This window comes from Mobula birostris, chromosome X (genome assembly GCF_030028105.1).
Source record: "Mobula birostris isolate sMobBir1 chromosome X, sMobBir1.hap1, whole genome shotgun sequence".
NCBI lineage: Eukaryota > Metazoa > Chordata > Chondrichthyes > Myliobatiformes > Myliobatidae > Mobula > Mobula birostris.
In genome coordinates this window covers 52,242,313-52,268,414 of record NC_092402.1, presented here as the reverse complement: position 1 = coordinate 52,268,414, position 26,102 = coordinate 52,242,313, and the positions used below count along the sequence as shown (strand labels likewise).

Sequence of the window (26,102 nt, the reverse complement as noted above, 5' to 3'; positions counted from 1 at the left end):
GATAGAACTTGAGTTTAGGGTGAAAGGTGAAATATTTCAGGAACTCGGGGAGGGGACTCTTCACTCAGAAGATGGTGAGAGTGTGAATGAGCTGCCAGTGGAAGTGGTGGATGCGGGTTGGATTTCAAAATTGAGGAGAAGTTTAGACAGGGATATACGGTGCGATACAGGTAGATAGACTAGGCAGAAGACCAGACTGGCACGGACAAAATGGGTTGAAAGGCCTATTTATGTGTCATCAGGGCAGTGAGAGGCTGTGGAGCAGGGCCGGGGCTGAAGGAGGTGGTGCAGTCCGTTGGAAAAGTCTGCCCTTGTAACTGAAAGCTCTGAAGTTCAGTGGCTCATTGTAGCGGCTGAGATCACCATCCATCGCAATGTGATCATAAAACGATTGAATCAGAGAAATCCTCCCAACTTCACTTTAAACCCGTGCAATCTCTTGTTCTGGGCCCCACCTCGGCTCTCTGAGCACCTCCAAAACATCTCCCCCAAACACCGGCCTTCTCTCTTCCACAGTGAATCTCACTGGCAAGTCGATCACTCTCCAATTCTGATTTCTAACTGCAAAGTGTTGTATAACGCCGGAGGTTGCACACAATTGCATCATGTCTGAAGAGGCTTGCTCCTAGCCGGGTTCTGACTCACAGCGCTGTGGTCTTTATGACCGGCCACTATTGGTTGAAGTGCGTTGAGCGGTGGCGCTGAGTGGAGTGACGGCGCCGTCAATCATCGCCCATATTACCGGTGAAATCTCAAGGACTACACGCAGACTTCATTCCAGCGTCTGGCACTCAACATGATCAACATGAAAAATCTGCTCTCTCCGTTGCAAACCAATCATTGCCAGTGTAATTCGCATCAACACAAAGCCACAGTAAGTTTGGGCCTTTTAATCAAGCTTTAAACGTATATATTTTGTTAAAAGTCTCAGTAACGTCATTTAATTCTCCTTGCTTGAACAATCAGTGTCACATAGCTAGGAACGGGCCCTCCGGCCCAACTGGTTGTGTCTGCCAAGATGCCGACCAGCTGTGTTCAGTTCTGGTCACCCTGTCATTAAAAAAGACGTGGGTTCGGTTTTGATCACCCTGTCATTAGGAAATGTGTGGTTAAACTAGAAAGAGTACAGAGAAAATTCACGAGGAATTCGCCAGGATTAGGGGGCCTGCGTAATAGGGCCGGGCTAGATCTTTATTTCTTTGGAGCGTAGCAGAATGAGGGGCGACCTTAACGAAATATTTAAAATTATGAGAGACACGTATGATGTGGATGGCAACAATCTTTTCCTCAGTTAGGGGAGTGCAAACCTAAGAGGCAGAGATTTAAGGTGAGAAGTGACATTCAAATGGGGCTTGAGGGGCAAACTTTTCACACAAAGGGCGATGAGTATATGGAACGAGTTGTCAGAGGAAGTGGTTCAGGCAGGTACAAGATTATCATTCAAGACACATTTGGACAGGCACACAGAGGGGCTGAGCTTGGAGAGCTATGGGTGGAATGCAGGGAATTGGGCACCGTTCACAGACTAGTTTGGCTGAAAGTTTGTATCCATGCTGTGTTCTTTGTCTTAGAAGATTTCTACCTAAATTGGTCCCATTGGCCCTTTAAACCTTTCCTATCCGTGTACCTTTTAAATGTTGTTAATGTACCTGCCTCAACCACGTCCTCTGGCAGCTCGTTCCAGACACAGATCACCCTCTGGGTAAACCTCTTGTCCACCTTCTGACACAAGACTTTCCCCAGGGTGGGAGACTACCTAGGGGGCATGGGTTTAAGGAGAAAGGGGTGAGATGCAAGAGGGGACTTGAGTGCTGAGTATGTGGGTAGAGGTGGGTACAGTTACATTTAAAATGCATTAGGGAGGTCAAATGAAAGGAGAGAGTATACAACAAATGGTAGACTCCTCAATAGCAGTGAGGTACAAAGTAGGAGGACTCAGTGTCCAGTCCCGTAGTTCACTGACAGTGGCTCGCAAGTGGATAAGGCGGTAAAGAAGGCAAATGGCTTGTTTACCTTCATTGGTAGGGGATGTTGAGTCTGAGAATCAGGAAGTCATGCTGCAACTGTATGAAACTTCAGTCGGACTGCCTTTAGAATATTGTATGCAACTCTGCTCATCCCATAAGGAAGGATGCGGAGAGGATGCAGAAGAGGTTCACCTGGATTAGAGAGCATGTTCTAGAAGGAGAGGTTGGATAAACTTGGGTTGTTTTCCCTGGAGTGGTGGAGGCTGAGGGGAGATCTGATAGAGGTTCTTAAAGTTATGAGAGGCACAGATAGAGTAGAGAGCCAGAATCTTTTCCACAGGTTAAAATGTCAAACACCAGAGGATATGCATTTAAGTTTGGGGGGGGGGAGAATTTAAAGACCACGCGAGATGCAGAGTGGTGGGTGGTGGATGGGTTATGGGTTACCAGGGATGGTAGTGGAAGCAGGCAGTTTGGTGGAGTTTAACAGGCTGTTCGATATATGAATGGAATGGAGGGGGGTGCTGTAGATGATACACAGGAGGAGGGAATTTACAATAAATTGGCATCAAGATCGACATAACATCATAGTCTGAATGGCCTGTCCAGTGCTGTACTGTAAGTTTGGGCAGATACATGGATAAAAGAGATTAGAAGGATATGGGTGAAGCCTGGGCCATCTTCTGTGTCCTTCAGGTTCCCATTAAATCTCTCCCCTTTCACCTAATTCTGTGCCCTCTAGTTCTTGATTTCCCAACCCTGGGGAAAAGATTGCACATTCACCCCAGCTGTGCCCCTCATAGTTTTATACAGCTCCTTAAGATCATCCCCAGTCTCCTACACTCGAAGGAGTAATCAGTCAATCTGTGTGGATATGCTGAGAGGTGACAAATACTGTACAGCACAATATTAATTTGCAATGTTGATCTAGAACAGTGGCAATGAGAGTCGGTTGCTTCAGAATCCTCTGAGGAATCTTTCAAATGACCATAAGACATAGGAGCAGAATTAGGCCATTCGGCCCATCGAGTCTGCTCTGCCATTCTATCGTGGCTGATTTATTATCCCTCTCAACCCCATTCTCCTGCCTTCTCTCTGTAACCTATGATGTCCTGACTAATCAAGAACCTCTGCTTTAAATATACCCAATGACTTGGCCTCCACAGCCTCCTGTGACAATGAATTCCACACATTCACCACCCTCTGGCTAAATAAATTCCTCCTTATCTCTGTTCTAAAGAGATATTCATCTATTCTGAAGCTGTGCCGATTGGCCCTAGACTCACCCGCTATAGGAAACATCCTCTCAAATACACTCTGTTGAAGCCTTTCAATATGAGGTAGGCTTCAATGGGATTGCCCCCCTCATGCAGTGAGGAAAGGCCCAGAGCTATCCAACACTGCTCATACATTAACCCTTTCATTCCCAGGATCATTCTCATGAACCTCCTTTGCACCTTCTCCAATGGCAGCTTATCTTTTCTTGAATATTGGGCCCGGAATGACACAAGGGTGTTGCTCGGACTGTTTTTCTATGGAATGGAGGCTGAGGGGTGATCTTATAGAGGTTTATAAAACAGAGATCAGGTGGATGGTCACCGTCTTCTCACCACAGTAGTGGAGCCAAAACCAGAAGGGAAAATGTGAATGTAATCCGAGAAGCAACCTCTTCACCCAAAGGGTGGTCAATATATGGACGGAGCTGCCAGAGAAGTGGTTGAGGCAGCAACATTGATAAGAAAGGTTTAGAGCGATATGGGCCAAACACAGGCATACAGGACGAGCTTAGATGGGAATCTTGGATGGCATGGACCATTTGGGATTAGGGGCCTGTTTCCATGCTATGTGACTCTGACTCCAGGCTGAGAAACTGTGGATCAGCAGGCATGGTTTTGTGAGGCTGCCTGCTGATCAATTCTGTGAGTGACCTCCACATGGGCGAGTGCATGGGGAAACGTATCCCCTCTGCTGACCACCTGTTCCCTCTCTCTTGTAGGTCTTGAGAAATCCACCGGCATGGGAACCAACAACATGACACAAGGTAGGGCATGCACTGCGATGAAAACATGGGAATAATCTCAGAGACACCCTCCACTTGCCATGCACTCCACATCTGCCACATTACCTCTGCACTTTCTACAGGTCAGGAATGTGATGGAGCACTCCCCACTTGCCCGGGTGGAGTTAGTCCATGCACTCCATATCCACCCATTACCTCTCCACCGTCTACAGGTCAAGAGTGTGATGGAAAACTCTCCACTTGCCGGGTGGAGTTAGTCCATGTACTCAACATCCACCACATTACCTCTCCACCGTCTACAGGTCAGGACTGTGATGGAACACTCCCCACTTGCCTGGGTGGAGTTAGTCCATGTACTCAACATCCATCACATTACTTCTCCACAGGTCAGGAGTGTGATGGAACACTCCCACCTTCCTGATACCTGTACATGATAGGAACGATATAGTTGCACGTATGGCAGGATGTGGACTCTTTCCCCCTCCTCTGCCCATTGTTACCCCACACTTGACAGTCTGCATTATATTTTAAAATTTTATTAGGGAGCTTAAAAGAAATCCTTAGGAGTCAGTGATCATAATATGACAGAACTCACCCTGTTGTTTACGAGGGAGAAGCTAACATCAGATGTATCAGCTTACAATGGAGTAAAGTGAACTATAGAGACATGAGAGAGGAGCTGGGTAAAGTTGATTAAGGGGAACAATGATAGGGAAACTAGTAAAACAATGATGGCTAGAGTTTCTGGGAGCAATTTGGAAGGTGTAGGATAGACACATCCTAAAGTAGTACAGTGGATTCTGGTTAATTGGGCCATTGGTAATCAGGGCAGCCGCTTATTTGGGATAACTATTAAAGAACAAAAACAAATCAAGAAATTAGCTAGGATTCCCTTTGTTTATTTGGGACACTCCTGCTTATTGGGTCAGGAGCCTGTTGCCATACAGTTTCTAACTAGCATCAGTAGCTTGCATCTGTGTGGCCGTTAGACACTACACTGTCGTTAGAATGAACAGTTTTAAATGGCAGCAGTTGCATGTGTTTGTGTTCAAAAAGCAGTGATTTCTGTCACTGAGCACTGGCGAGAAATAAGCAGCAAGACAATTCAAAACTGTTTTACTCACTGTGGTTTCAAGCATTTAAGCTTGGAGATGCCAGAAATGGCCGTGAGTGAAAATGAAATGATTTCACTTCAACAAGTTAGGAACTATGAAGAATTTGAAGGTATTGACAATCATCTTGAATGTTACAATGAAAATAAAGATTTGGAGGATGTGATCATTGAAAGCATTGTATGAAGGCAGTCCATTATCTGCGTGCTTTTGTTTATTTACAGTCAATCAACAGAACATTGCAGCATACGATGAATTCCTCTGTCGATAACCATGAAGAAATAAGTTTTATAGTAGTGTAGTAGTATTGATAGTGTTTCTAATTTGTTCTGTATTTCATTTAAGTACACAATTTATTACTCAGTTTCCATGAAACTTCAGCTCTTTGGGGCAGCTGCTTAATTGGACCAAAATGTACTGGCCCTGATGTGTCCCAATTAACCAGAATCCACTGTATTCTAAAGTCAAATTAAAAGAGAGGGCATATAATATAGCAAAAATTAGTGGGAAGTTAGAGGATTGGGAATCTTAAAAAAATCCAACAGAAGGCAACTAAAAAAACCATAAGGAGAGTAAAGATGAATGTTGAAGGGGAGCTAGCTAATAATATCAAAGAGGATACCATAGATTTTTCCAGATATATAAAGAGTAAAAGAGTGAGAATGGATATCAGACAGCTGGAAAATTATGCTGGAGAGGTAGTAATAGGGACAAAGAAATGGCAGAGGAACTCTTCCTTCACTGTGGAAGACACCAGCAGTATGCCAGAAGTCCAAGCATGTCAGGGGGCAGAAGTGAATGTAGTTGCAATTACTAAGGAGTAGGTGCTTGGGAAGCTGAACAGTCTAGTTAGATAAATCACTGGACAAGATAGTGTACACCCCTGGGTTCTGAAGAGGTAGCTGAAGAGATTGTGGGGCCGTTAGTAATGATCTTTCAATAATCACCTGATTCTGGAATGGTTCCAGAGGACTGGAAAATTGTAAATGTCACTTCACTAAGAAGGGAAATTATAGGCCAGTTCGCCTGACTTCAGTCAACACACATCAAAGTTGCTGGTGAACGCAGCAGGCCAGGCAGCATCTGTAGGAAGAGGTGCAGTCAACGTTTCCGGCCGAGACCCTTCGTCAGGACTAACTGAAGGAAGAGTTAGTAAGAGATTTGAAAGTGGGAGGGGGAGGGGAGATCCAAAATGATAGAAGACGGGAGGGGAGGGATGGAGCCAAGAGCTGGACAGGTGATTGGCAAAAGGATGTGAGGCTGGAGAAGGGAGAGGATCACGGATGGGAGGCCTAGGAGAAAGAAAGGGGGAGGGGAGCCCAGAGGAAGATGGGCAAGGACTTATAGTGAGAGGGACAGAGGGAGGGGAGCCCAGAGGAAGATGGGCAAGGACTTATAGTGAGAGGGACAGAGGGAGAAAAAAGAGAGAGAGAAAAAGGGAGATAAAATAAAAATAATACCAAAAACAAATAAATAAATAAATAAATAAAGAACGGATGGGGGTACGAGGGGGAGGTGGGGCATTAACGGAAGTTAGAGAAGTCGATGTTCATGCCATCAGGTTGGAGGCTACCCCAGACGGAATATAAGGTGTTGTTCCTCCAACCTGAGTGTGGCCTTCATCTTTACAGTAGAGGGAGGCCATGGATAGACATGTCAGAATGGGAATGGGACGGGAAATCTTCCTCCACCATCAACTCTGCTCTCAAACGCCTCTCCCCATTTCACGCACATCTACTCTCATACCATCCTCCCGCCACCCCACCAGAAATAGGGTTCCCCTTGTCCTCACCTACCACCCCACCAGCCTCCATGACCAACTCCGTAACTTCCGCCATCTCCAACGGGATCCCACCACCAAGCACATCCCCCCCACCCCGCTTTCCGCAGGGATCGCTCCCTACGCGACTCCCTTGTCCATTCATCCCCCCCATCCCTCCCCACTGATCTCCCTCCCTGGCGCTTATCCGTGTAAGCGGAACAAGTGCTACACATGCCCTTACACTTCCTCCCTCACCACCATTCAGGGGCCCCAGACAGTCCTTCCAGGTGAGGCGACACTTCACCTGTGAGTCGGCTGGGGGTGATATACTGTGTCCGGTGCTCCCGATGTGGCCTTCTGTATATTGGTGAGACCCGACGCAGACTGGGAGACCGCTTTGCTGAACACCTACGCTCTGTCCGCCAGAGAAAGCAGGATCTCCCAGTGGCCACACATTTTAGGAAGCCCATTTCTTTAAAAAAAAAAGGACACTTCCTTCATTCCTGGAATGAAAAGCCTCAATCCTGAGAGCAGATGTGGCAGAGATGGAGGAATTGCGAGAAGGGGGATGGCATTTTGGAAGATGTTGAAGTCCATTATTAAGAATGAGGCTTTGGGATACTTGGGGGCACATGATAAAATAAGCTGAAGGCAGCATTGTTTCCTTAAGGGAAATCTTGACAAATCTGTTGGAAATCCTTTGAGGAAATAACAGGCAGGATAAACAAAGGAGAATTAGTGGGATGGTGTTTACCTGGATTTTCAGAAGGCCTTTGACAAGGTGCCGCACATGAGGCTGCTAAACAAGATAAGAGCACACAGGAAAGATACTAGTGTGGATTGAAGATTGGCTGCCTGGCAGGAGGCAAGGAGAACATTTTCTGGCTGGCTGCCGGTGACTGCCGCAGGGACTGATGTTGGGACTGCTTCTTTTCATGTCAAAAGTGCAAGGTCTTTGTATAAGATTCCCTAAAGGTTATATGTTTAAATTTAGAAAAAATCAGAAGTGAGCGTTTTTGATCCTTCGGTTTAAACTTGAAGAGACTTGGAAACCATTTATTTCACATTTTTCATATGATGTAATTTGACCTTTTCTGAATCCTTCTTATTAACTTAAAATATATGAATAGAGGAGCAGAAGTTGACGACATTATTGAACGTGTTCGATTTAAGATAATGGTCTAGCCCTGTTTTGTTCCATTTGGTTTTTTTTGGGGTTTAGTATTTAGATTTTTTTTGGTTTTTTGGGGGGGGTTTTCTTTGTATATTTTCTTTTTCTTTTTTTCTCTATGATTAATTATATCAAGAGTTTGGAAGTCTATTATACTTGTATTATTTGAAATCTTTTTTGTACACGCTTATCGTTTATAATTTGGAAAATTAAGAAAAAGATTTAAAAAGGAAAAGAAAGGTTAATTTGCAGGTTGAGTTGTGGTGGGAGGAGGTAAATGCAATGTTAGCATTCAACTTCGAAAGGACTAGAATATAAAAAGCAAGGATGTATACTTGAGGCTTTACACGGCACTGGCAAGGCCTCTCTTGGAGCACTGTCAGCCGTTTTGGGCCGCAAAGTATGTGCTGATATTGGAGAGGGTCCAGAGGGAGTCCACAAGAATGATTCTGGGAGCGCATTTGATGGCTCTGGTGGCGGGGGAGGAGATATCTTATTGAAACCTATCAAATATTGAAAGGCTGAGGTAAAATGGATGTGGAGGAGGATGTTTCCTATACTGGGGAGTCAACACCATAGGGTATAACCTCAGAACAGAGGGACATCTATTTAGAACAGTGATGAGGAGGAATTTCTTTAGCCAGACAGTGGTGAATCTGTGGAATTCATTGCCACAGTCAGCTGTGGAGACCAAGTCATTTGGGTGTATTTAAAACTGAGGTCGATAGGTAAGCGAGAGTCAAAAGTTGTGGAGAGGAAGCGAGGGAATAGGGTTGAGAAGGATAATAAATTAACCACAATGGAATGGCAAGCAGACACAGTGGACTGAATAGCTTTATTCTGTTCGTTATTCCTCCCTCCCCTCCAGACACCGGTGATCTGCTGCTGACGACAGTGATGGAGGTACCTCCGTCCCCTCCTGCACTGCTGTGGGGGGCTGGACCTGGAGAGCTGGCTGGAGGACATCGACGAGCACCCTGGTCCCCTCCCCCATTCTGGAGGACCTCAAGTGCGGGGGATCAGAACTGCCCCTCCTCCTTGACTGGACAGTGTCTTGTGTCCCACGGGTGAGGAGCCCAGAGACAGCGGCGGGGGCCCAGGAGAGGGACAGGCACAGGTGAGCTAACCGAAACTGCTCCACCTGCAGTCAGACTCGTGCAACCCACTCCAGTCTGGATCCCACCTACTCCCCCCCCCCCCCCCCGACACTTTAGAAACTCAGATTTCCCAACCCTTTGTGCTGCTCCAATTCTTGGTCTCCCCTTTCTCCCCTACACCCCACTTCATCACTGTGACCCCCCTCCCTCCACTACACTCCCCCTATCTCTGTGACCCCTCCCCCCCGTCTCTGTCTCTAACTCCATTCTCCATTAATGAGACTGGATACCGTATTCTGTCAGCTTCGGGAGAATGAGAGGAGTTCTAATCGAAGTGTACGGGGCTTATTGGGGGTGGGTGTTTCCCCTGGGCTGTGGAGTCGTAGGACCAGGGGTCCTGGTCTCAGAAGAAAGGGGACAGAGATAGGGAGCAACTTCCTCCTTCAGAGGTGGTTGGGAGGCAGGAGAAACTCTGAAACTCTGAAACTCCCTTTGCAAGGAAGCTTGGTGGCTGGGGAGGTGGTGGAGGGAATGTGGGATTGGTGTGGGGTAGGGGGTAAGGGGAAGGGGGTAGATAGTATGATAAGAGGGGAAGAATGGTTTCTTTTTACTCGCATAGCTCACACATCCCCTACTGTTCGCTTCCCGCAGCCGGAGTTCCCAGTTTTCCAATGCCTGGAAAAAAGGAGACAATGTGGGAGAGGTCGTGGAGAGGGGGGAGCCCAGCCTGGAGATGCCCCGACCCATTGCCACCCCCCTCCCCAAACCCGCACCGTGCAGGGCGGGCCAGCGGGGAGCAGAGGCTGAAGCGGCGGAGGGTGAGGGACGAGGGGACGGAGCAGCTGCTTGAGGAGCTGGCCCAGGAGAACCAGAGATTGAGGGCCCGGGTGGAGGAGTTATCTGTACAGGTCCAGCAGACGAGGGAGCTCCTCATCCATAGGGTTGTGGGTGGCAGATGAGGGTGGAAGTGACTGTGTGGGGGGGGGTTGGGGGTAGCACAGAGATGGGGAGGGAAGGGGTCACTGAGCTGGGGAGGAATGTAGGGGGAGAGGGATTCATGTAGACGGGGAGGGGGGTCATAGAAACAGGAGGGGTGTAGGGGATGGGGGTGTCACAGAGATGGGGAAGGAAGGTGTGCAGGAAAGGAAGGGGGTCAGAAACGGAGGGAGGTTCACGAAGATGGGGAGGAATGTAGAGGAGGGGGGTCACAGAGACAGGGCAGGAGGGAGGTGGAAGAGACGGGGTAAGTCACAGAGAATGCCCTCTGTAGAGTGGTCGAACACTTTGGGCCAGTGACTGAAGGGATTGGGGGGCAAGTATGGGGATGAAGTGGGGGAAATATTCTCCTCTCCCCACAGAGGAGAGTGAGGGTCTACAGCTTGGAGACAATGTATGAATGGCCTCCCATCACCATGCAGTTTTGGGGAATTCCTTTTTTCACCGTCTACAGGTCAGGAGTGTGATGGAACTTGCCAGAAGCCTACCACTACCCAGGACAAAGAAGCCAACTCAATTGGTTCAGAGGCCACAGATACCATTAACATTAAATTCCCTGTTAATTAATGGTAACCTCTTTACTGGTGAGGATAACTGCACACAGGCTCTTACTCTTTGACCTTTTACTGTTCCAAAAAATTAGTTAAAACTTGTTAGTTACTTATGAAAAAATAAATTGCTATTAGTCATTGCCTTTTTAACCAATAAAAAACATGCTTCTCACTGATAGTTGATTGTGACTTATTTACTCTGAACTAGTAACACCACTGTTTGTGTATGTGCAGTCAGTTCTCCGGTAACAATTTGTGCTCCAGACATGCTCCGCTCTGTTGGAACGCAGTGGGACGGGCAGTCAACATTTTTGATTGAGACCCTTCATCTGGACTGGAAAGAGGGGAAAGGGTGGAGCAAATCTGGCAAGTGATCGGTAGATCCAGTTTTTTTTGGGCGGGGGTGGAAACACAGTGGAACGGGTGGGGGGGGGTGAGTGTGGTGATGGATGGGGGAAGGGAAAGAGAAGGAGTGATGGGGAATGAAGGGATAAGGGAAAACAAAGTGGGGAGGGGGTGGATACTGCAAGTCAGAGAAGTGGATGTTCATGCTGTCACGTTGGAGAATGCCCACGTGGAATACGAGGTGCTCTTCTCAACATAGGTCAGTGACAATAGACCTGCTTCTGTCCTCTCCCATACCTCAACTGCCTAAGTCCCCATCCCCTCTCGCCCCACCACTAGATACACCAGCTATCCCCCCTCTTTCCTCCCAGGTGAAGGGAGTCTACCTGAAACATTGACTGTCCATCTCCCTCCCACTGATGCTGCCTGACCTGCTGAGTCCTCCGAGCAGTTTGTGTGTTGCTCCACCATCTCTGGCCTTTGTGTCCATGATTAGTGAATGTTGATTAATTGGGTAGCCAGAGAAAAAAGAGACGAGCTGCTGGAGGAACTCAGCAGGTCAGGCAGCACCAGTGGAGTGAATTACTCCGTCAGCTTGTGTGTTACCCAAGATAACAATATCTACTGTCTCTTTTGTCTCTGCTGAAGAAAGCTCACCAAGAGGCCAAACAAATTCAGCATGGCCCTGTTGACCCTCACCAATGTTTATTGATGCACCATAGAAAGCATCCTACCTGGATGCACCACGGCTTGATAAGACAACTGCTCTGCCTGTGACCACAAGAAACCACCGAGAGTTGTGGACACAGCTCAGCACATCACAGAAACCAGCCTCCCCTCCATGGACTCTGTCTACACTTCTCACTGCTCAGTGAAGCAGCCAGAATAATCAAAGACCCCACCCACCCTGGACATTCTCTCTTCTCCCCTCTCCCATCGGGCAGAAGGTACAAAAGCCTGAAAACACACAGCACCAGGCTGAAGGACAGCTTCTACCCTGTCACTCTAAGACTAATAAATGGTGCCCTTGTACGAGAAGATGGACTTGCCCTCACAATCTACTTGTCCTGGTTCTTGTACCTTATTGTCTGCCTACACTGCACTTTCTGTGTAACTGTGACACTTTATTCTGTATTCTGTTATTGTATCATCTTGTTCTACCTCAACGCACTGTGTAGTGTGTAAGACAAGCTTTTCACTGTGACAATAACATACCAATTATTGGACACCAACAAAAAGAATCATTCTTCAACCAATCATGTGTAGTTCACTTGCAATAATTAGTTTTTGGCATTGATTAACAGTTAACTGGTTACAGATTATTAATCAATCATTAAATACTTGGATAGATCAGGTGCCTATTTACCAATGTACATGGTGCTCAGTCTACTGATGGTGATGAAGGAGGAGGGATTATCAACTGCGAGCAGGCAGAGGCATAGTTTAAATTCGTGACAGGGCTGGCACAGACATGGTGGGCCAAAGGGCCTGTTCCTGTATTGTGTGACCTTAGAGGGGAGGGGGGGAGGCGGAGGGCGAGGTGAGGCAAGAGTGGGGGCAAGGTGGGGAGCCAGTGGGAGGAGGGGCGGGGACAGGGTCTGAGGGAGATGGGTTTGGGAGAAGGGGGTAGAGTGCAGAACTGGACAGACACAGGAGAGCAGGTGGGAGCCAGTGTGTTGCCTGACAGGGACGGTGAGTGAGAGACCAGGTTAAGTTAAAAACCATTTATTGATGCTCTGAGCCATACTCAACCCCTTCACCCAGGTAAAGTTCAGCAAACCCTCTCCCTTTCTCCTCACTCCACAGACCCCACTCCTCCCCTCCTGTCTCCCACACTTCTCCATCCCTCCCTCTTTCTCTTTCCATCCACCACTTCCCCCATCGTGATCTGTATTGGATTATGGAAATATAGTATATGGATCAGCTGCTCGGCTGTGACCAGGGGGCTGTGTGTGAGGGGGGTGAGGGGGTTTAATCCTGGCTTAATGCCTGTATTAGTTGCTTCTTCAGCCCAAGGAGCACCGACACCTCTGCAGTGATTAGCGTCTTCTCTGCCTTCTGAGCCTTCAGCTCACGCACATGGTTCCCCTGCGGGTGCGGGGGGTGAAAAGAGAGGGGTGGGGGTGAAAAAGAAGGGGGTACAGAGAGGGGGGAAAGAGGGAGAAAGGGTGGGGGTATAGTGAGGGTGTGTGGTGAGAGAGGATGTAGGATAAGAGAAAGGGGCAGGGAAAGAGATGAGGGGAGGAATGTAAGGAGAGGGAGAGGAGGCAGGCATGAGAGGGAGGGGGTGGAGGGAAGGAGTGGTTTGGAGAGAGAGGGGGAAGAGGAGATAATGGATTGTGTTAAAACAGTGCTGACCATTGATGTGTCAGCCCTACCCGCTGTACTAACTTGCCCAGCAGTCCCCCTATCCGTGCACAGTTCCCATCTCCCTGTCCCAAGGTCAGACCCACACTGGGAGCACCGTGCACGGTTCCTGCCTCCCTGTCCCTGGGTCAGACCCACACCGGGAGCACCGTGCACAGTTCCCGTCCCCCTGTCCCTGGGCCAGACCCACACCGGGAGCACCGTGCACAGTTCCCGTCTCCCTATCCCTGTGTCAGACCCACACCGGGAGCACTGTGCACAGTTCCCATCTCCCTATCCCTGGTTCAGACCCACACCGGGAGCACCGTGCACAGTTCCCGTCTCCATATCCCTGGGCCAGACCCACACCGGGAGCACCGTGCACAGTTCCTGCCTCCCTGTCCCTGGGTCAGACCCACACCGGGAGCACAGTGCACAGTTCCCCTCTCCCTATCCCTGGGTCAGACCCACACCGGGAGCACCGTGCACAGTTCCTGCCTCCCTGTCCCTGGGTCAGACCCACACCGGGAGCACAGTGCACAGTTCCTGCCTCCCTGTCCCTGGGTCAGACCCACACCGGGAGCACCGTGCACAGTTCCCGTCTCCATATCCCTGGGCCAGACCCACACCGGGAGCACCGTGCACAGTTCCTGCCTCCCTGTCCCTGGGTCAGACCCACACCGGGAGCACAGTGCACAGTTCCCCTCTCCCTATCCCTGGGTCAGACCCACACCGGGAGCACCGTGCACAGTTCCTGCCTCCCTGTCCCTGGGTCAGACCCACACCGGGAGCACAGTGCACAGTTCCTGCCTCCCTGTCCCTGGGTCAGACCCACACCGGGAGCACCGTGCACAGTTCCCGTCCCCGTCCCTGGGTCAGACCCACACCGGGAGCACTGTGCACAGTTCCCGCCTCCCTGTCCCTGGGTCAGACCCACACCGGGAGCACCGTGCACAGTTCCCGTCCCCGTCCCTGGGTCAGACCCACACCGGGAGCACCCTGCACAGTTCCCGTCTCCATATCCCTGGGTCAGACCCACACCGGGAGCACCGTGCACAGTTCCCGCCTCCCTGTCCCTGGGTCAGACCCACACCGGGAGCACCGTGCACAGTTCCCCTCTCCATATCCCTGTGTCAGACCCACACCGGGAGCACTGTGCACAGTTCCCGCCTCCCTGTCCCTGGGTCAGACCCACACCGGGAGCACCGTGCACAGTTCCCCTCTCCCTATCCCTGGGTCAGACCCACACCGGGAGCACTGTGCACAGTTCCCGTCTCCATATCCCTGGGTCAGACCCACACCGGGAGCACTGTGCACAGTTCCCGTCTCCCTGTCCCTGGGTCGGGGGGAGGGAGAGGGGGTAAGGAGGGGGAGGAAAGAGGTGGGGAGAGGGAGGAAAGAGGGCGGAGGGGGGAGGGGGAGGGTGGGACAGTGGGAGAGGGAGGAAAGGGGGGGAGGGGGAAGGGGAAGAGGGGGAGGGGAAGGGGGAAGAGGAGGGGAGGGGAAAGAGCAGGGGGCAAGGGGGAAGGGGGAAGAGGAGGGGAGGGGGAAGGAGGAGAGGGGAAGAGAAGGGGTAAGAGGAGGGGAGATGGGAAGGGAGGAGGGGAGATGGGAAGGGAGGAGGGGAGGGGGGAAGGGGGAAGGAGGGGAGGGGGGAAGGGGGAAGGAGGGGAGGGGGGAAGGGGGAGGGACGGGGAGAGGAGGGGAGGGGGGAAGGGGGAGGGAGGGGGAGAGGGGGGAGAGGGGGGGAGAGGGAGAGGGGGAAGAGGAGGGGAGGGGGAAGAGGAGGGGAGGGGGAAGGGGGAAGAGGAGGGGAGGGGGAAGAGAAGGGGTAAGAGGAGGGGAGATGGGAAGGGAGAGGGGGAAGGGGGAGGGAGGGGGAGAGGGGGAGAGGTGGGGGAGGGGGAAGAGGAGGGGAGAGGGGAGGGGGAGGGGAAGGGGGCAGGGGGAAGGGGAAGAGGGGGGAAGGGGAAGAGGAGCAAAGGGGAGGGGGAAAGAGGAAGGGAGGGGAAGGGGGAAGAGGAGGGGAGGGGGAAAGGGAGGAGAGGAGGGAGAAAGTGGGGAGAGGGAGGGGGAAAGTGGGGAGAGGAGGGGGGAAAGGGGGAGAGGAGGGGTGGGGGAAGGGGGAAGAGGAGGGGAGAGGGGAAGGGGGAAGAGGAGGGGAAGGGGGAAGAGGAGGGGAGAGGGGAAGAGGAGGGGAGAGGGGAAGAGGAGGGGAGAGTGGAAGGGGAAGAGGAGAGAGGGGAAGAAGGAGAGGGGGAAGAGAAGGGGTAAGAGGAGGGGAGATGGGAAGGGAGGAGGGGAGAGGGGGAAGGGGGAGGAGGGGAGAGGGGGAAGGGGGAGGGAGGGGGAGAGGAGGAAGGGAGGGGGGAGAGGGGGAGGGGGAGAGGGGGAAGAGGGGGAGGGGGAGAGAGGGAAGAGGGGGAGGGGAAGAGGAGGGGAGGGGAAGAAGGAGAGGGGGAAGAGAAGGGGGTAAGAGGAGGGGAGATGGGAAGGGAGGAGGGGAGAGGGGGAAGGGGGGAGGAGGGAGAGGGGGGAAGGGGGAGGAGGGAGAGGGGGAAGGGGGAGGGAGGGGGAGAGTTGGAAGGGAGGGGGGAGAGGGGGGAGAGGGGGAGGGGGAGAGGGGGAAGAGGGGGAGGGGGGAGAGAGGGAAGAGGGGGAGGGGAAGAGGAGGGGAGGGGAAGAGGAGGGGAGGGGAAGAGGAGGGGAGGGGAAGAGGAGGGGAGGGGAAGAGGAGGGGAGGGGGAAGGGGGAAGAGGAGGGGGAAGGGGGAAGAGGAGGGGAAGGGGGAAGAGGAGGGGGAAGGGGGAAGAGGAGGGGAGGGTGAAGAGGAGGGGAGGGGAGAGAGGAGGGGAGGGGAAGAGGAGGGGAGGGGGAAGAGGAGGGGAGGGGGAAGAGGAGGGGAGGGGGAAGAGGAGGGGAAGGGGAAGAGGGGGGAAGGGGAAGAGGAGGGAAGGGGAGGGGGAAAGAGGAAGGGAGGGGATGGGGGAAGAGGAGGGGAGGGAGGAAGTGGGAGAGGAGGGGAGGGGAAGTGGGAAGAGGAGGGGTGGGAAGGGGGAAGAGGAGGGGAAGGGGGATGTGGAGGGGAGGGGGGAAAGGGGGGTGAGGAGGGGGAAGTGGGGAGAGGAGGGGGAAAGTGGGGTGAGGGAGGGGTGGGGGAAGGGGGAAGAGGAGGGAAGGGGGAAGAGGAGGGGAGGGGGAAGGAGGAGAGGGGGAAGAGAAGGGGTAAGAGGAGGGGAGAGAGGGAGGGGGGAGGGGAGAGAGGGAGGGGGAGAGGGGGAAGGGAGGGGGAGGGAGGGGGAGAAGGGGGAGGGAGGGGGAGAAGGGGGAAGAGGGGGAGGGGGGAGGGGAAGAGGAGAGGAGGGGGAAGAGGAGGGGAGGGGGAAGAGGAGGGGAGAGGGGGAGGGGGAGGGGGCAGGGGAAAGGGGGGAGAGGAGGGGGAAAGGGGGGAGAGGAGGGGGAGAGGAGGGGAGAGGGGAAGGGGAAGAGGAGGGAGAGGGGGAGAGGGTAAGAGGAGGGGGAGGGGGAAGATGAGGGGGAGGGGGAAGAGGAGGGGAGAGGGGAAGGGGAAGAGGGGGGAAGAGGAGGGGAGAGGGAAGAGGAGGGGAGGGGGAAGAGGCGGGGAGAGGGGAGGGGGTGGGGAAGGGGAAGAGGAGGGAAGGGGAGGGGGAAAGGGGGAAGGGGAGGGGGAAAGGGGGAGAGGAGGGGGAAGGGGGAGAGGAGAGGGGAAGGGGGAAGAGGAGGGGAGGGGGAGAGGGGAAGAGGAGGGGGAGGGGGAAGATGAGGGGGAGGGGAAGAGGAGGGGAGAGGGGAAGGGGGAAGAGGAGGGGAGGGGGAAGAGGAGGGGAGAGGGGAGGGGGAGGGGAAGGGGAAGAGGAGGGAAGGGGGGGGGAAAGGGGGGAGAGGAGGGGGGAAAGGGGGAGGGGGAAGGGGGAGAGGAGAGGGGAAGGGGAAGAGGAGGGGAGGGGGGAGAGGAGGAGGGGAGGGGGAGAGGGGAAGAGGAGGGGGAGGGGGAAGATGAGGGGGAGGGGAAGAGGTGGGGAGTGGGGAAGGGGGAAGAGGAGGGTGAGAGGGGGAGAGGGTAGAGGTTGGGGGGAGGGGGAGTTGGGGAGGGGTAGAGGAGGGGAGAGGGGAAGGGAAGAGGAGGGGAGGGGGAAGAGGAGGGGAGAGGGGAGGGGGAGGGGAGGGGGAGAGGAGGGGAGAGGGGAGGGGGAGGGGAAGGGGAAGAGGAGGGAAGGGGAGGGGGAAGGGGGGAGAGGAGGGGGAAAGGGGGGGAGAGGAGGGGGAAAGGGGGGGAGAGGAGGGGGAAAGGGGGAGAGGAGGGGGAAAGGGGGAGAGGAGGGGGAGGGGGAAGTTGAGGGGGAGGGGAAGAGGAGGGGAGAGGGGAAGGGGAAGAGGAGGGGAGAGGGGGAGAGGGTAAGTGGAGGGGGAGGGTAAGAGGAGGGGGAGGGGAAGAGGAGGGGAGAGGGGAAGGGGGAAGAGGAGGGGAGGGGGAAGAGGAGGGGAGAGGGGAGGGGGAGGGGAAGGGGAAGAGGAGGGATGGGGAGGGGGAAGGGGGGGGAGGGGGGGAAGGGGGGGAGAGGAGGGGGGAAAGGGGGAGTGGAGGGGAAGGGGGAGAGGAGGGGGAGGGGAAGTTGAGGGGGGGGAAGAGGAGGGGAGAGGGGAAGGGGAGGGAGAGTAGAGGGGGGAGGTTGAGAAGGGGTGAGGGTGGTAGAGGAGAGGATTAGAGGAGTTGGGGGAAAGAGGGAGGGCGTGGGGGGGGGGTAGAGGGAGGAAGCAGACCTACCCACCAGCCACTGTTCAGCGGATGTATCACACATTCAGAGGCACCAATATCTCGGCTACTGGCGTTGTCACCGGTACTTGTACTCACCTGTAGGGTCACTTGTTCCTGGAGACGTTGAACATCAGGAGGTTGGGGAGCAGATGGTGTCCCCACTGTCTCCCCATTAGTGCAGGGCTGCGTACACAGAACACGTCATCAGAGACACAGATTGCATGTTCTCGAAAAGGGAAGGTGTAAGGAATCAGATGGGTTTACAGAGACAGGGAGGATGTAAGGGAGGGAGAGGGATTCATGCAGTCAGGGAGGGGTGTAGGGGAGGGAGGGGTTCATTGAGTCAGGGAGGGAGGATGGGGTCACGGAGACAGATAGGGGTCAGTAAACTGTGATTTCACCTGCTGACCACTGTACTTTTTCCGCAGTTCCTCAATGTGTTCGCTCTCCAACTTCTGGAACAGGGGGCTGGCCTGCAGGAGTTTTGATAATCCGGGTATAAGACAGAAACCGACAAACCTTGGGCTCTTTTCTATGCAGGGGTGTTGGACAGAGAGGGTGGATGTATCTGCCCCACAGTGTCTCCCAAACCCCCCTCCCTACCCTCTTTCTCCTGCCAGTGGATCTGGCTCATTCCCAACACCCTGGCATCAACAGAGACATCGGCTCTGTCTCCATTAACTTGGTTTTCATGATCCCAACACCCACTACACCTCTCTCCGTGTCTGTGACCCCCACCCCCTGCACCCTCCCTCCATTACACTCCTCCCTGTCCCTGTGACCCCCTCCCTCCCCTACACCCCTCCCCATCTCTGTGACCCCCTCCCTCCCCTACACCCCTCTCTGTCTCTGCGACCCCCCTCCCTGTCGGTGACCTCCCCTCCACTGTCAGATTTCTGAACGGTCCATGAACACTACCTGCATATTTTGCAGAACACACACACAATGCTGGAGGAACTCAGCAGGTCAGGCAGCATGTATGGAGGGCAATAAACAATTGATGTTTCAGGCCAAGACCCTTCATCAAGACTGGAATGGAACGGGGCAGAAGCTACAAGAAGATGGGGGGAGGGGAAGGAATACAAGCTGGCAGATGATAGTTGAGTGAGGGGAAGGTAGAAGGGTGGTGGGTGGGGGAATGAAGTGAAAAACTGGGGGGTGATAGGTGGAAAAGGTAAAGGATTGAAGAAGAAAGAATCTAATAGAGGATAGGGCCCCATTTTGCTCTCTTTTTGCACAATTTGTGTTTTATATATTTCTTGTTGTGACCTTTGTATTTTTTAACGTATTACAATGTACTACTGCCACAAAACAACACATTTCATGAAAGGTGCCAGTGATAACCAGCCTGATTCTGACTCTGAGGGGTGTTACGTACCGTGCCAATCTTGTGCCCGGTGGGCAGGTAGCAGACGAAGCGATCGATCAGCACGTTGCAGTCATGAGGAGCCTGCAGTTGCTCCTGGATGGTTCTGCTGACGGAGGGCATGTAGGGCTGGATCATCACCGACAAGAGGCAGGCCAGGTTCACTGCCACGCCTGTTACCGTTCCAGCCCGCTTCCTGTAAGAGAAATCGGTTGGTAGAGCTGTAGATGTCGTCTGCATGGACCTTAACAAAGGCATTCAACAGGGTAGGCTGATCCAGAAAGTCAAGATACACAGGATTCACGGAGTCTCCATGGAAACCGTGGCCAAGGAAGTCACCAGCCTCAGGAATCTAAAGGAATTGATGCTCACCAATTTTGATGGCTGCACCATGCAATCAAAGGTGGTGACTAATTGCCATAGAGGAGGGAGATTGAAAACCTGGCTGTCTGGTACCACAACAACAACCTCTCAATGCCAGCAAGACCAAAGAGCTGATTATTGACTCTGGGAGAAGAAGCTGGAGGTCCATGAAACCGATCTCACCTGGGGCTCAGAGCTGGATTAACTTTAAATTCCTCGGCATTATCAAATCAGAGGATGTGTTCTGGGACCAGCACGTAAAGTGTCATCACAGAGGAGGTGCGATGGTGGCTCTACTTTCGTAGGAATATGCATAGATTTTCATATCACCAAAAGTTTTGACAAACTTCGATAGGTGCACAGTGGAGAGTATCCTGACTGCAAGCATCACAGCCTAATATGGAAACGCCAATGCCCAGGAACAGAAAATGATGAATACAGCCCAGTCCATCACAGGAATAAAGGGATCCTTTCTTGGTGATTAGTGGCATTTTGCAGGCGTTGGTGTTGGGAACGTTTCTTTTCACGTCAATCATTTGGACAATGGAATTGAAGGCTTTATGGTCAGGTTTGCAGACGATGCAAAGATTGGTGGAGGGACAGGTAGTGTTGAGGAAGCAAGGAGCCTGCAGAAGGACTTAGACAGATTGGGAGAACGGGCAAAGAAGTGTCACATGCAAAACAAGGTAGGGAAGTGTGTGATCATGCACTTTGGTAGGAGAAATAAAAGGGTTGACTATTTTCTAAGTGGAGAATATTCAAAAATCTGAGGGCAAGGAGTCCTCATGCAGGATTCCCTAAAGGTTAATTTGCAAGTTCAGTCGGAGGTGAGGAAGGCAAATGCAATGTTAGCATTCATTTCAAGAGGACTAGAATATAAAAGCAAGGATGTAACGTTGAGGCATTATAAGGCTTTGGTCAGACTGTACTTGGAGTATTGTGAGCAGTTTTGGGCCACTTATCTAAGAAAGGATGTGCTGGCATTGGAGAGGGTCCAGAGGAGGTTCACCAAAATGATCCCAGGAATGAAAGGGTTAATGTATGAACAGCGTTTGATGGCTCTGGGCCTGTTCTTGCTGGAGTTCAGAAGAATTAAGGGGGAATCTCACCGAAACCTTCTGAATACTGAAAGGCCTTGATAGAAAGCATGTTGAGAGGTCGTTTCCTATAGTGGTGGAGTCTAGGATTAGAGGGCACAGCCTCAGACCAGAAGAATGACCCTTCAGAACAGAGATGAGGAGGGTGGTGAAACTGTGGAATTCAAAAGTCAAAGTTCAATGTAAATTTATTATCAAAATGCATATATGTCACTGTTTACAACCCTGAGATGCAGTTTCTTACAGATATTCTCAATAAATCTATGGAATAATAACCAAAATAGAATCAATGAAAGACTGCTCAACTTGGGCATTTAACAAGACAAAAAAAACTGTGCAAATACAAAAAGAAATAAATAATAATAATAAATAATCAGCAATAACTATTAAGAACATGACACGACGGGTCCTTGAAAGTCCTTGCGCGCTGATTTTTTATTGCACGCTGCTTTTCTTTGTAACAGTGAAAACACCTTCTGTTAGCAAAAACAGGTAACTAATGTAGGTCTTTTGTAACAGTGAGGTTTTGTAAAGCGAACGTTTGAAAAGCAGGGGACACCTGTACAGGAGACCGCTTAGTGCCACCTGGTGGCCATATGTTCCAAATGCAGTAACAACTGACTTAACATTGGAAAAAGGTTAAGGAGGTTCGTTGGCTTGTCACCAAACACTAACAAACTTCTACAGAAGTACTGTTGGAAGTGTCCTGACTGTTTGTATCACGGTCTGATACAGCAATTCGAATGCACAGGAATGTAGGAAGCTGCAGAGAGTTGTGGACTCTGCCCAATACATCACGGACACATCCCTCCCTCCCCACCATGGGTAGTGTCTACAGGAGGTGCTGTCTCAGGAAGGCAACGTCCATCATCAGAGATCCCCACCATCTGGGCCATCCCATCTTCTTAGGAGGTACAGAAATCCGAAGTCCGACACCACCAGGTTCAGGAACAGCTACAATCCCACTGTTAGCAGCCTTTTGAACAAATCCATATCGTTATGATCTTGCATCGTTTTCCTGCACTGCACTTTTTCAGTGGCAACTACACTTTATTCTGCATTGTCCTGCCTCAATACACTATGATCTGATCTGTATGAACTGTAAGACAAGCTTTTCACCGTATCTCAGTACATGTGACAATAATAAACCACTACTTCCCTTTAACCATTCAGTTCCTGAACCAACCAGCACAGCCCTGATCACCACCTCAGTACAGCAACACCGTGACCACTTTGTACTACAATGGACTTTGTTTGTGCTGTAATTGAGGTGCTTTCTTTCTTCCAAAAATTATGCACTACTTGTATTTAATTCATGTTTTTCTTGTGAGTGTCGTGCGTGATGCTGCTGCAAGTAATGCACTCATGGATTTGAGAACGTAACAATGTGGAAAGGCGGGGGGGGGGGAGATGTTGGGGCCATGCAGAGAGGCGAGGTGAGAATCTTTCCCTGGAACTTACTTGTCAGTGTCGCTGCCTCTAATCATTTTCCAGGGCTCACTGATCTGTATGTACTGGTTGCCAAAGCGGGAGATGTTCAGGATGCACCTGAGTGCTTCACGAATCCTGAGGCAGAGAGAGGAGTCAAATATGAAGCATTGAGGCCATGGAAGGGGGGGGAGGAGGGAAGAGGGGGAGGAGGGAAGAGGGGGAGGAGAGAAGAGGGGGAGGAGAGAAGAGGGGGAGGAGGGAAGAGGGGGAGGTGGGAAGAGGGGGAGGTGAGAAGAGGGGGAGGAGGGAAGAGGGGGAGGAGGGAAGGGGAGGAGGAAAGGGGGGAGGTGGGAAGAGGGGGAGGTGGGAAGAGGGGGAGGTGAGAAGAGGGGGAGGTGAGAAGAGGGGGAGGTGGGAAGAGGGGGAGGTGGGAAGAGGGGGAGGTGGGAAGAGGGGGAGGTGAGAAGAGGGGGAGGTGGGAAGAGGGGGAGGTAAGGGTGAGAGGACAAGGAGTGTGGGAGGAGGGAAGGCTGACAGAGGAAGGGTGTTGGGGAGTGGGGCAGAGGAAAGGGTGATGGGGAGAGGGGTGGGGAAGGGTGGTTGGGGGATGGGGAGAGGGGTGATAGGAAAGGAGAATGGGGAAGGGTGATGGAGAGGGGAGGGTTAGGGTGGGGAAGGGTGGCTGGCAGAAGGGCGGTTGCCATAAGAACTTTGGGGGAGAGGGGTGGGGTTGTTCGAGGAGATGGATGGTACGGAAGAGCTGTAGGGTAGCACAGGAGAGGTGTGGGGGAAGAGGGATTATGGGGGAGGGAGTGGACATTGGACATTGCCCAAACTCACCGCACTCTCTCCAGGCTCTGGACGTACTGCTGCAGCTCCCAAGTCACCTGAACCAGCAGCCTCTTGTCCTCCTGCCTCAGCTCCATGGCCGGGACATAGCCCTCGAAGAACTTCCCCACAAACATCCCGGCTCTGGGAGGGGTGGAGCACAGGCAGTGCTGTCAGTCCGGCCTCATCCCCCCTCGCCTCTTCCTCCCTCCCCACTGCACTTCCTTCATCACAGTGCTCTCTCCCTTCCTCACCACTGCCCACACCTCACTGAGGTGCTCCCTCCATCCCTCCCTCCCTCAGTGTGGCAATCCTTCCTTACTGTTCCTCCCTCATCACTCCCTCTCTACCTCCCTCATCCTTCCACTCTAGCAGCACTCAATCCCACTACCCCACATGGAGCACTCCCTACCTCCCTCTTCTCCATCGCTCTACTGCAACACTCCCTTCCCCTCGACTTCCCCCTTCATCCCTCTCCTTCTCCCTCCCTTCCCTCTACTCTTGCCTCACCCTTTCTCTTTCCCTCACTCCTTTCCTCCGCTCCCCTCGCCCTCTACCTGTTGATGAAGTTGCCCAGGTTGTTCAGCAGCTCAGAGTTGTTCTTCAGCATGAAGTCGTTCCAGGAGAAGCTGCTGTCCTGGCCCTCGGGGCGGACATAGAGCAGGTAGAACCGCCAGATATCGGCCGGGATCCCTGTCTCCTGTGCCATGTTCCCAAATACTCCCACCCCTCGGCTCTTGGAGAACTTGCCATCCTCGTAGTTCAGGTACTCTGTGGACAGGAGCAGAGACAGTAATGGTAGGCAGAGGAAGAAGTGGGAGAGAGAGAGAAGAGAAGAAGGTGGGTAGAGAGAGGGGGTGAGGGGACGGGGAAGAATGATGAAGAGGAGGCCGGGGAGAGAGGGGGGTAGAGGGAAAAAGATGGAGTTGGAGTGCAACCAATCACTGAGCAGGAGCACAGGAGGAGAGCGACCTTTTCACTTAGGTTCACACTCAGGATTAAAAAGGCAGCCCTTCACGGCAGTTTTCGGATATGGACTATGACCAATCACCGGGGGCGGGGGGGTTTCATAGAAAGGGCAAATGAAAAGACGGTGGGTGCAAGCTGTAGTGGTGATGGCATGTGAGAACCAACACATGGGAGAGGACATGATCATGGAGCCTGGTCTGGTAATGATCTTTGCTCATGGAGTAGAGGAAATCTTTTAAAGCAGATCGATTTTCTCCTCTGAATTGAAGTTTCTACTATAAGAAGAAAGCAGGACTTTGACTTGCCCTCTGGAATATCTTCGGCAAGCAGACTTGGACATGACCAAAGGCTTAATGCCAAACTGCATTATGGGTTATTCGATCACCGCCTTTGCAACGCCAGAACTAGCTTAAAGAATGGGTTTGCAGCTCACAGAACCTTTGTTCCAACCTTATGTATTTATTCACAATTTTAAAACATGAAGTACAATTCTGATGCCCATTCCAGATGCCACATAAGAAAACTTAACAATTGTGGTGCCCCTGCAGTGGTTTGTATTGTGCTTTAAATTTTATTGGTATTTTTCCCCTTTTCTTTTCAAGTAGAAAATGGTAATGGCCAATTTTTTGTAGTACAGGCTGTTAACACAGTAAACAATGCAAGAAGTGTTTTTTGTGAACAGTTTTGAGGGGTAAACTACTGTGAGGTTTCTGTAAGAGCAAACTATAGAGATAAATATTGTATGCACTACATGGCTTAATATCCACTAAAGCAATCTTAAAGGCCGATTTGCTGAAATGTGTTTTGTATTTGGGCATAAAATATTAAAATTTATGCAAAACCCAAGTGACAACATGTGAAGTAAACTTTAATACCTGCAACCAATTCAATCGCATGATGGGTGATTTCTTAAATTCACAAGGCAGGGGCAGAAAGATGCAGAAATTTACGCTCCTGCGAGGCAAGTTGGTTGCAGTCCTATATTTTTTTTTTGTTCTATGTTGAAACTCTGCCAACATTTAATCACTTTAACCTAAATCCTACTTTTCTGGATTTGCCTTAAATTAGATTGTTAAATTGAAGTCAATAATATCTAAATGGAGTTCTGTGCAAAAATGGCTAAAATTGGAGTGAGGTGTATTCAGTGAGCAGGAACAAAAAAGGACGAGTGTTCATGCTTTTAAAATCCCACAAATATTTTGTTTCTCACATAACTAGAAAGCCATCCTGATTGAGATGTTATGTAGAAATATCTGATTAAGTGAGCCTGAATGTGATGCTCTATATTCATGTAAACTGCATAATTTACCCAGCTGCTTTATCACATGGGTAGGAATTGCACGTATGATTGCAGGACTCCCAAGTCAGAATGAAGGCTGAGCTAGTATAGGATTCCAAAAATATATATATGACTGAAGATAGCTTTGAAAGCTTGAAGTTTTAAAAATGTGTACATCAAATATTATATAAACTTGACTTCAGTGCAACTGAATGAGCTAGGTACCAGTACATTGGTAACTGTGCCTAAAACAAGGATGTTATTTAACAGTGACTTCAAAGGTAAGGGGGTTGTCATTTCTCCCTCAAGTTAAATTTGAATCAAAGCAGCTAAGAATGCCTGTCAGTAACAACGACTCTTAAACATAGTGTTTTGAATTGACTTTCAGGGGAGGGAGATGTGCGGAAGAAAAAGTGCTGTGAACCAATAAACTCTAGCTAGAACTTGTGTGTATGTATTTTAAATAAAATCTTGCCATTTGTTTTATCCATAGAATAGGACTGAGGGAGTTGAAGCACAAACTCCTAGTTTTCCAGCTGAACCATACAAATGTGCAAAACTTTTGAGCTTCTGTTAGGACTTTGACATAAGTCTGTGGTATCGATTCACTTCTGGGTAGATTTTA

The 26,102-nt window shown here is 51.4% G+C and overlaps 1 protein-coding gene and 1 long non-coding RNA gene across 2 annotated transcripts in view; one reads left to right on the top strand and one right to left on the bottom strand.

Annotated features, from left to right (window-relative positions):
* Nucleotides 1–731: 731 nt before the first annotated feature.
* On the top strand, nt 732–9,919 carry LOC140191918 (uncharacterized). Its single transcript, XR_011883959.1, has 4 exons — nt 732–874; nt 3,964–4,008; nt 8,901–9,149; nt 9,781–9,919. It is a non-coding gene; the product is annotated as an uncharacterized lncRNA (long non-coding RNA).
* The window catches only part of mars1 (methionyl-tRNA synthetase 1), a 72,210-nt gene continuing 54,956 nt past the window's right edge, over nt 8,849–26,102 (bottom strand). Inside the window, exons 15-21 of the mRNA XM_072249784.1 lie at nt 23,787–24,000; nt 23,242–23,373; nt 22,432–22,536; nt 19,523–19,706; nt 18,546–18,617; nt 18,241–18,327; nt 8,849–13,109 (exon numbers count right to left, since the gene is read on the bottom strand). Of these exons, the coding sequence (XP_072105885.1) occupies nt 12,993–13,109; nt 18,241–18,327; nt 18,546–18,617; nt 19,523–19,706; nt 22,432–22,536; nt 23,242–23,373; nt 23,787–24,000 (911 nt within the window). The 3' untranslated portion in view covers nt 8,849–12,992. The remainder of the gene's footprint in view (nt 13,110–18,240; nt 18,328–18,545; nt 18,618–19,522; nt 19,707–22,431; nt 22,537–23,241; nt 23,374–23,786; nt 24,001–26,102) is intronic.